This window comes from Haliotis rubra, unplaced genomic scaffold (assembly GCF_003918875.1).
Source record: "Haliotis rubra isolate DU_JTF1 unplaced genomic scaffold, ASM391887v1 Scf894, whole genome shotgun sequence".
In the NCBI taxonomy this organism is placed as follows: Eukaryota; Metazoa; Mollusca; class Gastropoda; order Lepetellida; family Haliotidae; genus Haliotis; species Haliotis rubra.
This window is the reverse complement of record NW_025767628.1, coordinates 225441-237459: the sequence shown is the minus strand read 5'-3', so window position 1 is coordinate 237459 and position 12019 is coordinate 225441. Positions and strand designations below refer to the sequence as shown.

General features: G+C 40.4%; 1 protein-coding gene across 1 annotated transcript in view; it reads right to left on the bottom strand.

Annotated features, from left to right (window-relative positions):
- The window catches only part of LOC124263681 (HAUS augmin-like complex subunit 3), a 42114-nt gene that overhangs the window by 17969 nt on the left and 12126 nt on the right, over positions 1–12019 (bottom strand). Inside the window, exons 4-8 of the mRNA XM_046698334.1 lie at positions 7482–7565; positions 6151–6262; positions 5398–5592; positions 3857–3999; positions 1511–1645 (exon numbers count right to left, since the gene is read on the bottom strand). Of these exons, the coding sequence (XP_046554290.1) occupies positions 1511–1645; positions 3857–3999; positions 5398–5592; positions 6151–6262; positions 7482–7565 (669 nt within the window). The remainder of the gene's footprint in view (positions 1–1510; positions 1646–3856; positions 4000–5397; positions 5593–6150; positions 6263–7481; positions 7566–12019) is intronic.

The window sequence follows — 12019 nt, the reverse complement described above, 5'->3', positions numbered from 1 at the left end:
CATGTTATGATGTCTGTTGATTGCAAAATGTCATACACAAAAAATGAGCATGTATTTACAAAACCCAACATCTCTATATATACACACACAATGAGCCGGCGGCATCTGCTAATGAACCAGCCGTTACACTTGAGTGCACACCCACCCGCTCTGACTGGGTTCGGTATCCCGGCTGCTTCGTTTCGAGGGAGGTAAACCTAAGTACAAAATATTGCACTTTTGATTTGCGATTATACGCTTATAATTTTGTTTATTTGTTTTTTCATAATCAGCAATGCATATTATATGTCATGAAGAAGTGATAATTGTGTTTTAATTATGTTTGATTTTTCGGTTGCATGTGACCTTTAAGATATTCCAATTCGTATGTATGTACAAACTGACAGACGGAGTCTAATACTATATTCCCCGCTTCACGCTAAACGTGCAGCGGGGGATAAAAAACAAAAAAGCTGGTACAGGTTTGAACCGAAGCAGAAAACATTCACCAAAACGCAACATGGTCCAGATAACAATGCATCTGTCCAAAAACTGATGAAAGTCGGTTCAGTTTTTGACTTTAGAGGTGAGCGAATGGCAGCTAACTGCATTCAAGAAATTTATGTTTGATGGAGGAAGCATCATGGTATGTGGCAGCATTTTAGGCCAGAGAACAAAACTGGTTATCATTTGAGGAAATCTGAATGCCCATCGATACAGGGATGAAGTATTGAGTTTTTCTGTGGTGCCTTTTATTTGACAACAGCCAAGAGAAGTCATTTTGCTGCAAGACAACACAAGGACTCACACGGCCAGAATTGTTCTAGAATACCTGCACAATGGTAACATCAACGTACTGCCTTGGCCAGCTCGTTCTCCAGACATGAACCCCGCTGAACGTCTCTGGGATCATCTTGAGACAGTGTGTACCACCTCCAGTGAACCGGCAGGAACTTGAACCTGGCTCTCTGGGACTAATGGAACAGGTTTCCTGCTGACGTCATTCGTCAAATGACAACGTCAATGAGGAGACTTGTGTTGGCGTGTATGGATGCCCAGGGTGGTCACACTCGCTATTGTCTCATAATGTGACTCTTTATACACTCTTTGAAAAAACTCTGATTTGTGTCATGTTTAATTTTGACCCCTTGACTCTTTCTTAATGAATTGAGGCAAATGCAAGATCAACATTACAATGAATTTTCAGTCAAATTATTGGAAAATGATTTCCGGCTGTAAAATAATTATCATAAATATCACATCACCAGTTTATTCAATAATATCTGTGTCACTGAGTTTAAGCATCATTTCCAGGTTGCCATGATAATGAACAAATGTTCATACATACCGACTGACTGACTGACTGAGTTTGGTTTTACGCCGCTTTTAGCAATATTCCAGCAATATCACGGCGGGGGACACCAGAAATGGGCTTAACACATTGTGCCCATGTGGGGAATCGAACCCGGGTCTTCGGCGTGACGAGCCAACGCTTTAACCACTAGGCTACCCCACCGCCCCTCATACATACCGAAGTTTATTCAGATCCAAGGGAAACTCCCCTTTCTGTAAGTGTTGAATGATCTTTTGTGTGTGACTGACTGTTGCTGTCATTTGTTTCTCGCTGGTTGAAGCCTCAATCAGCTGACTCTGACTGATGGGATACCTGCAATCACAAAACAAATGACTACTTTAACTATACTTTCAAAATTGGACACTACTATAGTTTGACAAGAAATTATTGAGAATTTTTCATACCATTTAGGCCATCAATATTTACCATATCAAAAGTGTACATGCTCTGATAATGATTGAAGGTAGGCAACTCAAAGTGCTATATTTGTAAGAATGACTAGAGTTGTCTCCCTTGGTAAACAAGCTACCAGACCACTGTGGGCATGGCAGCTTTGGTGATTGGTTTGTAGTTCAATGCCGCACTCAGCAATATTCCAGCTATATGGTGGCTGTCTGTAAATAATCGAGTCTGGACCAGACAATCCAGTGATCATCATCATGAGCATCATTCTACGCAATTGGGATACGATGACGTGTCAACCAAGTCAGCGAGTCTCACCACTCGATTCTGTTGGTTCCCTCTTACAACAAGCATGGGTTACTAAAGACCAACTCTAACCGGGAAAAAGGAAACAATATTTCTGATTAATACTATCCAGGAAACAGATCAGCTGAGGTCAAAACAAAGAAAACAGACATTCCACTCCCAACTGTTTAGGGGTGAAAGGGTACACTTGAGCTTCGCTTTGGTATGTATTGCGGTACAGAACCCTCGGTTCGGTACAGAACACAAATTTTAGATTTGACATTTCTTATAAAATAAATTAACAGCAAACTTCAGCCATATGCTAAAGCTGACAAGAAGTACTGTTAATTACATCAGAAGTATCAGTCACTAACTGAGATGTAAGATGAAGCCTACATTTATCAAGGAGCATATCAGCTTGTAAAACATTATTGCTACGACATGTTGTACAAGATTTGAAAGGTCTAATCCTATTGTTGATAAATATGAAAGTTATTTGGATTATAGATTCAAATAATACAACTACAATTAATTCTTTCAACACCAGCCAACCACAAGTTTTACTGCCATGACACCAAGTACCCAGAGGCTCTGAGATGATAAATAAAACCCACATATAACAGCTTGTAAAACAGTATTCCCACTACATGTCATGCACCATTTTTAACATATTATTCAAGTAATATAACTACAACTTAAACAAGCATAGTTGTAATGTAAATGCAAGCTTATGGTATAAATTCCTTAATACTACAGAAACCCATGATGCAAGGGTAACATCCAGATAAACCAAGGAAGGAAGTGAAAACTCAGAGCTACAGAAAACCTTTTGGATCAATGGGTTATGTACTCGCTTGTGTTCATCTCAATTGGGTATCCTAGTTTACCTTTGAGTAACCAAATGAATTCTCACCTCACTCAAACTCAATTGGGTATTTTGCCATTTTCCATTAATTTTAAAAATATAATAAAGTTTAAATGTTAGTGTTTGTTATTTATATTTGATCAGTAATATGAGAAACGATAAGAAAGACTGCAAGTTGCCAAGTTCATGTCCTGAAATAGAACCCGTCATATACTTCAGTTATTTTATCTATCCACCAGCGCGCAAGTAAATTTTTGACATTATTGTGTGTATGCATGTAAGATCACATGTATTGAGTATTTACAAAACTTCAAGCGTACTTGTACGCAATCGACATAATAGGAATTGAGTTTTTGCTTAAGTATTTGCGTAATTTACGCAGACACGCAGCTTACCTGTACCTCTGAAAACTGGCAGCGTTTTTGTTTTTCATTTGTAAGATGTCATAATATCCTCTTACCTTTCTTTTAGTTTTAATTTTATGTAATCGGACAATTATAAAAAAGTATGTTTTAATGATATCTACAGTCGCCTATTTCCCAATAACAGTTGCTTTCCGCTCGGTAACACAACACCAGGATATCCCTCCCTTTCGAAGCTCTGTATGAAAAACACGCAAGAAGATTTGTTTAATGTATTTCGTTCGAAAGCTCAGAGCATCAACAATATCACCACTTGCCAGGGGTATTTTTGCAGTTGTAAGAAGCCATTTTATTGGATACAGAATGGTTTCCAATGATGCTATTTTGACCACAGTCTGTTATAATGGTCAAAATCAAACGCTTTGGTCAATGACTTGATACATCTATTACTTACCTTCTCAACTCAGTGACACAGCGAGATTTAGATACAGTTAAATATGTACTTCCCCTGGACATGCTCAATAAATACACGTGTGTTTTTCAGGATCTGAACAAAAGTTTCTCAGAGGGCTGTTGTAAATAATCAGCCTAGTTTCCACATATTCTTACACAGCCTTTAGTCTGGCCAGCTCCAGGGAGTCCTGCACGATGACATCTTGCTTCTCTCCCCGCACCATCAGACACTCTGGGTTGGACACCTCCAGCAGCTCATACTTCGTCCCCTCATTCTGACCAGCCATCTCCGCAACACCCTGCATGTGAACATTGTACACTGTACACATGACCTGCATACAGACACTATACACATGACCTGCATACAGACACCTCCAGCAGCTCATACTTCGTCCCCTCATTCTGACCAGCCATGTCCGCAACACAATGCATGTGAACATTGTACACTGTACACATGACCTGCATACAGACACTATACACATGACCTGCATACATGCACTATACACATGACCTGCATACAGACACTATACACATGACCTGCATACAGACACTTTACTCATGACCTGCATACAGACACTGTACACATGACCTGCATACAGACACCTCTAGCACCTCATACTTCGTCCCCTCATTCTGACCAGCCATCTCCACAACACCCTGCATGTGAACATTGTACACTGGACACATGACCCGAATACTGACATTGTACACATGACTTGCATACAGACACTGTACACATGACCTGCATACAGACACTGTACACATGACCTGCATACAGACACTACACACATGACCTGCATACAGACACCTCCAGCACCTCATACTTCGTCCCCTCGTTCTGACCAGACATCTCCACAACACCCTGCATGTGAACATTGTACACTGGACACATGACCCGAATACTGACATTGTACACATGACCTGCATACAGACACTATACACATGACCTGCATCCAGACACTATACACATGACCTGCATACAGACACTATACACATGACCTGCATACAGACACTTTACACATGACCTGCATACAGACACTATACACATGACCTGCATACAGACACTTTACACATGACCTGCATACAGACACTATACACATGACCTGCATACAGACACTATACACATGACCTGCATAGACACTATACACATGACCTGCATACAGACACTATACACATGACCTGCATACAGACACTATACACATGACCTGTATAGACACTGTACACTATACACATGACCTGTATACAGACACTGTACACTATACACATGACCTGTATAGTCACTGTACACTATACACATGACCTGTATACAGTCACTGTACACTATACACATGACCTGTATAGACACTGTACACTATACACATGACCTGTATACAGACACTGTACACTATACACATGACCTGTATAGTCACTGTACACTATACACATGACCTGTATACAGTCACTGTACACTATACACATGACCTGTATACAGACACTGTACACTATACACATGACCTGTATAGTCACTGTACACTATACACATGACCTGTATACAGACACTGTACACTATACACATGACCTGTATACAGACACTGTACACTATACACATGACCTGTATACAGACACTGTACACTATACACATGACCTGCATACAGTCACTGTACACTATACACATGACCTGCAAACACAAACTGCACAAACAATACTCAGTGACTCACATCAAAGAATCTTTTCTTGGTGAACAATTTCAGCTCATGGCTGAACTTGTCCTCCATGTCATGGTAGTCATCCAGTTTGACATGGGAGAGGAAGGTTGGAGGGTGTGAGGTCTCCTGTCTAGACTCCATGGGTGGGTCGTACAGCGAGTGTATCTTCATCACGCTCCGCACAAGGCCATCCAGGCTCTCGTTCACCTGACATGAAATCAATCTGTGAGTATGAACAGAAATGTGGGCCATGTGGTCCATTTCACAGAGAGGCCATCTGTGACATGGATGTTTCCATATGTGATGCAGACACTACCTGCCCTGTGTCGGACTCAACCTAAACCATGGGCAAACACTGAGGTGACAGGGATAAAGGCTACTGTTCATAAGTTCTGTGTTGACACATTTCTACATCACAAACAGAAAAACTATCACAGACCTTAGACTTCTCACCTGATGTATCATGTACACAGTGGCAATGTTCAACAGGGCAGTTGGTGTTCTGATGTAGCACTGGCACCATGACACAGATCAAACATTGTGAGCACTAGATCCTCGACTAGGCCCATCTTCCAATGCACCTGTAGTCAGGGCCTAGATTTTCGAAGCTCTCTTAACGCTAAGATAGTCGTAAGTGCCATACATTAACATTAACTTATGACTATCTTAACGCTAAGAGAGCTTTGAAAATCTAGGCCCTGGTCGCCTACTCTTGCTGGATTTACATAAGGCTGTAGTTCGAGGCTTGATTCCCTGCTTACCAACCTCATTATTGTCTGTGTCGAGTTGTTCCACTGCCTTCTGGCAGTCCCTCTTGGCTTGAGACTCCAGCACAGTCAACTGAGACAGCCGATGACCCAGCCCTGTCAGATGAGCACTACGAAAAACACAACCTCATCAACAACTTGAAGTATGTCACTAATTCAAGGTAGGCATATATAATATACAGTGGAAACCTGATAAGTAAAATTTCAAGGGACTTGCCAAAATTGTTTACTTATCAGGTATTTTACTTATCCAAACTTATAAAAACCTGCAATGACAAAAAAATGACAACCATATGCATGTATATGTATGCATATGGAACAATGAACAACATATCAGGGCTGGCCTCCAGTTGTCAGTGTATTGTCAACTGCTTGATGCCAGCGAGCTGTAAGTAGGATGTTTGTTTGACTGGAGACTGACACGACTGCCCCTCATGTCGGATTATGTGGTGATCGCTAATTTAGTTATCCAGTCTCTTTTGTTAAGTAATTTACTTCCAGGGACCATGAGAGACGTTTAGTTAAGCGGTATTGTTTACTTATCCGAGTTTAGTTAACCAGACTCTAATAGTGATAATTAATGAAGAAATTTGCCGGGACCAAAGAAAAGTGTTTACTTATCAGGTCTGTTTAGTTAAGCGGTCTTTACTTAGGCGGTTTCCACTGTACATCGCAGACATATATATCAAGTTTGTCTATTTCTCACAAATATCTTTTATGTTAATAAGACATACAGTATGTTCTAAAGCATCATCATCAAGGCACTGGTCGGAGCACTGACTAGCTAATGACAGTATCAACATAATAATATCAGATACTGTCATAAATATCTTCAGGAATTTCACACCAAGCGAACATTTACATATGTTTTCATTAAGGCTGTAACGATTCACTCGCATATTCGGTGAATCGAACCGTAACCCTTCATGAATTCAATTCGTTATTCGTGGTGACCAAAACCGAATATTAACGAATATTTACGATTTTTTAAAGGGAGCATGCTTTACTTGAACCCTTATGTCCTTTCCAAAGTGAGATATGCAAGAATGGAACATATACTAGCATTGCAGTAGTGCAAGTCATGTTAGTTTGCCGACCCGCACATGGTACTGTCGAATATAACTATTACATACCAAATTTGAGTGTCATGAGATCACTGGTTATTGCTGTGACAAGTCAAAACTGTCAACATGGGCGTTCCATATTGTACATCAATCACTTAACTACAATATTGTATTCGTGAATAATTATTCGTATTCGTTATCCAATATTTATGATACGTATCATATTCGCCACATAGTGTATGCATTGCAGCTCTAGTTTTCATACTTCAGTCTGTCTCTTCTGTGAATCAACTGCTGCTTCTTCTGCTTGTCTTCATCCAAGTTATCACTTAATATGGCTACTTTCTTCCTGAAAACATACTGATACATATTACACAGCTTCTATGTCACACACACATATAGTATGACCAGAAATTATTGAGAATTTTAGGAATATGTTTAATTGGATTTCTAGTATAAACAACCTTGACCAGCTATCAAGTGCTTGGTTTCATTCAAGAGAGACAACTCCGTTAATCCTTTGTCATTAGTTTGTGAAGAGTTATCCCCCTTTGTTTACTTGCTAGAAGACAACATTTTCAGTGATCCTCAGTATGGATGATTTAGAGAAGAGGAAGTTGATTTTAGAGTATTATAACAAGGAAATCAGATCAGCTAAAGTGATTTCAAGTAGAACAGGCATCCCTTTGTCCACTGTTTATCGTGTTTTGAAAAATATTGCAAATGGATATGGCATTGAGCACCAGGGAGGCGCAGGTAGGCCCAGAAAATTGACTGTCGGTGACAGGAGGCGGCTTGGTATTCTTGTTTCTAAAAACAAACGAAGGAGTTTAGAAAACTTAAGTCTGGATATGATTGATAGAGGAACTGTGGCTGTCTGTAAGGAGACAATTAGAACTGAGCTGCATGCAATGGGTTGGCAGAAAAGTCGAGCAATTCCATCACCGATCAGGAAACCTGAACAAAAGGAGCGAAAGTTGAACTGGTGCTCACAGCATAGATATTTTAACTGGGACAATGTGATTTTCTCAGATGAAAGTTGTGTGTGGCTGTTTCCTAATACACTGAAATTCTGGACCAAACAAACTGAAAAACCTTTGTATCAGCGCCCAAACTACAGTCCGAAATTTAACGTGTGGGGTGGCATATCTGTGTTAGGGGCAACGCCCCTCTGTGTATTTGAAGGGAATATGAACAGTGAGCGGTACACAGATATTCTCGGGGGACATTTACTTCCATCTGCTCACATGTTCTATGGAAATTTTTGGATTTTCCAGCAGGACAATGACCCAAAACATCGTTCGAAGCATTCACAGGCCTGGTTTCGGACCCAAAATATGACATTATTAGATTGGCCAAGCTATAGTCTTGACCTAAATCCAATAGAAAATGTTTGGGGACTTATGAAGGAAAGTGTCAATAAGAAAAATCTGACAAATATTGCTGAAATGAAAGAAGAGGTGGTCCGATATTGGGACAGCATGGACCACAACTTTCTAACTTCTTTGATCAGTAGTATGCCCGGCCGCATTGAGGCCTGCATTGCTGCCCATGGTGACTTGACAAAATACTAACTGTTCACCTGTCTTTGAATCTGGAGTTATGTTCTGCTAATATTCACATTTAATACGCGAGTAATGAGTGAAAAAAATAAAAAATTACAATCTTTAAATTCTCAATAATTTCTGGTTGTACTGTATAACAGTCGGAAGATTTGTCACTCAAGTGCTGAAATACTTCCAAGGTCAAACCATAAAGCTGATTTGCTCCAATGTTACTGAATTCACTGATCCCTGAAATGACCCTGTAAACTGACTTTGTGAACTCAGGGGTAGCTCTTACACCTGCTGACAGATGTGAAATTGATTCCTCGAGATGAAATCGCACAAAAAGCTTCTGCACAGGGCACATGTCAGATCATGATCTGAGTGAGTTACATGCAAGCAGCAGTATCCAGAGACAGCAGAACGGTTGTGGAGATACAAGTCCTTCAGTAGTTAGAGGTTTGGCCTCCTTCAGAATTCAGCACCACAAACTTTACAAATTACATCACAATACCTTATGATGTTATTTGTGAAGCGTTGTCTCCAAAACCAATGCTCTTTGTGTGCAAAGCTCCTCTCAGTATTCTGTTGTCTCATTGTCACTGAGTAAGCCAAGTGTTGTAGGGTGTTTGTGTGCTAAACATAGACAGCGGTGGTACATTTTATCTTAAATATAATTTACATTTTGGTTTCAACGTAATATTTATGACTAATTGATTTATAAATGGGAACTAATAGACATATATATAAATATATTTTTTCATTGAGTAATTTGTATCATTACACAGGAATGGAATTTATTTATTATATTTTATTTTTCGAAGCAGTAAGAATGCATTACACTGGACACGTAAACCATTTTCGTGACCCGCTTCGGTCAATGTATTCTATTTATTGGGATTATTTTGTGGGTGTTAGGGGTTAGGGTTAGGTAGATGTATGTGGTGTAATGCATATGTACCATTTGTTGTTTTTCCTTTCGCATTTTTAATACTTTTTTCACACAAAATCGTTGAAAGTACACAATGAAATGGTTTAACGTAGAAAAACGGGGCTAATGGAAATTGGCCTGGAACTTGCACAAAGCTACTTTTACTTGGAGTAAGCCATCTCACACGCTACACTTGTTCTGTAATGATTTGAAGGCTAACTCACCCTCATGCCATCACCAGACATGCTCATGTCTCCCTCATTCCTTAGTTGGATCCACATTATCCTTACAGTGTTCCCTACAACACTTTTCTGTCACAAAATCACCAGATGATTTTTTTAGAAGCATGTAATTCATGCATACCGTAAATTTGACGTCTGACGCCTGACATCAACAGCCGTTTTCAGTTCACGCCATATTGGCTCATTCCACACCAAAAGCTATCTTGTAGATTACAGAATGGGACAAGTGTGACAAATGGCATTGGGACCATTCGCCAATTGTCCGAAGATTAAAATCACGAGACACCAAGTCTATCCGTAACCTTCGTAATTGTCCATGACCTATTCGATGCTTTCTGTTCATTTCCGTAACGTCTCAGGAAATACAAGATGAAATTACACCTTGTGTAAACTGTGTGGACGTAGCTCAGTCGGTTACCTCTTGGGCTAACAATCCGAAAGTCGCGGGTTCGTGTCCGACAGATTCTCACAAACCTGGTTGCTTGTGTTGGGGGACATGTGACCTACGACAGAACCCATCCTCACGAGACGTTATGGTGCTCCAGAGGTTCATGTGGGAAAATGAAAATATCTCAAAGAACAACACCAACATCCCAAATTTAGCTAACCTGTAGAGGTTTCCAATTCTTTGAAGAGAATCGTCCTTGGGGTACATATATGCATTTTCTGCGGCTGAAAATTTCATGTGACAGTTGTATCAATGTTTTAATAAAAATATTGTACAATAAATAAAAATCTTTTTTATTTATTTTACGGCCCCCACCACGTGGAGTTACCCCCCTGCTATGCATGCGCAGCCAACCAGGTAAGCACCTAGGCCCGTATCATCATTCCTTCTGCTGTCACTCTAGCGTTCACACGTGTTTCCAAAGAGTTACAAGCTGATTTACTTCTTATCGGAAGAATGTCTGAGACTTCAACTACTGTATGTATGGCCTTTATTCGTTCTTGAGAAACGTTTTCTGGACTTTGCAGTCAGTTACTGTAATCGTACAGGGTGCAATTTTCGCGGAAAGTTCACAAAAGACCTATTAGCGCAGTAGTTTTTTCGCGCATTTCAAACGCCCTGAGTGATGGTGTCCATCACAAAGTTGTTATCTGAGAGAATAAACAAATTGCATGTTGTTCCTACTTAAGTATTTGTCATGACTTGACCAAGAATAATTCGCTTGGTATGATTATTCGCGCACAATCATTTTGCGCTAAAAGCGCGAAAATTAATCCCATGCGAAAATAACTACGATTACAGTATTTCTCTTTTATGTGACTTTGTATTAAACTTTTACGCTAGCTATCAATGTATCAACCAGGTAAGCACCTAGGCCCGTATCATCATTCCTTCTGCTGAATAAATCAGTGAACAAAATTGCGGGGAGGTTGGTGGCCCTACCGCAAGGACGATTCTCTTCAAAGAATTGGAAACCTCTACAGGTTTAGCTAATTCTTTTCATAGAGATCGTCCTTGGGGTACATATATGCATTAACTCATACTCCCAAAGACCGGAGGCTAGGGAGGAGGGAATTCTGTCAAAGTACACATAAATAGCAATCGACCTCATAAGTTAAGCAAAACAGTTTGCACACTGTGCAAAAGTAAAAAACCCGCCCACATCATGAATCTATTAAAGAGCACAGTAAGGGGGAAAACCAACACAACTATAATCTCATGAGAGAAATCGAAAGTAGTTAGATATGATAACAGCGGATATATCAATTATACACAACTGAAAACAGCGTCAACTGTCCAGATAACCAAGACTCACTCTGTCGGGGTGGCAGGACAATGTCCACTGGAGAGAACAGAACGGCCAAAACGCACACGATCACGAGAATATGTATCGAGCTGATAGTGCCTGATAAAAGTGCTAGGCCTGCTCCAAATAGCGGCAGAGCAGATCTCTTCAATGGGCAGTGCCGATGCAAAAGCCTTTGAAGTGGCCACTGCCCTGACCGAGTGAGCCTTCAACCCCTCAGGGGAAGGCTTGCCCTTAGCCTGATAAGCAGCACAAATTGCCGATACAAGCCAGCGTGATAGGGTCTGTTTGCTAGCCGGCATCCCAGCCTTCCCTCCAACGTAACAGCAGAA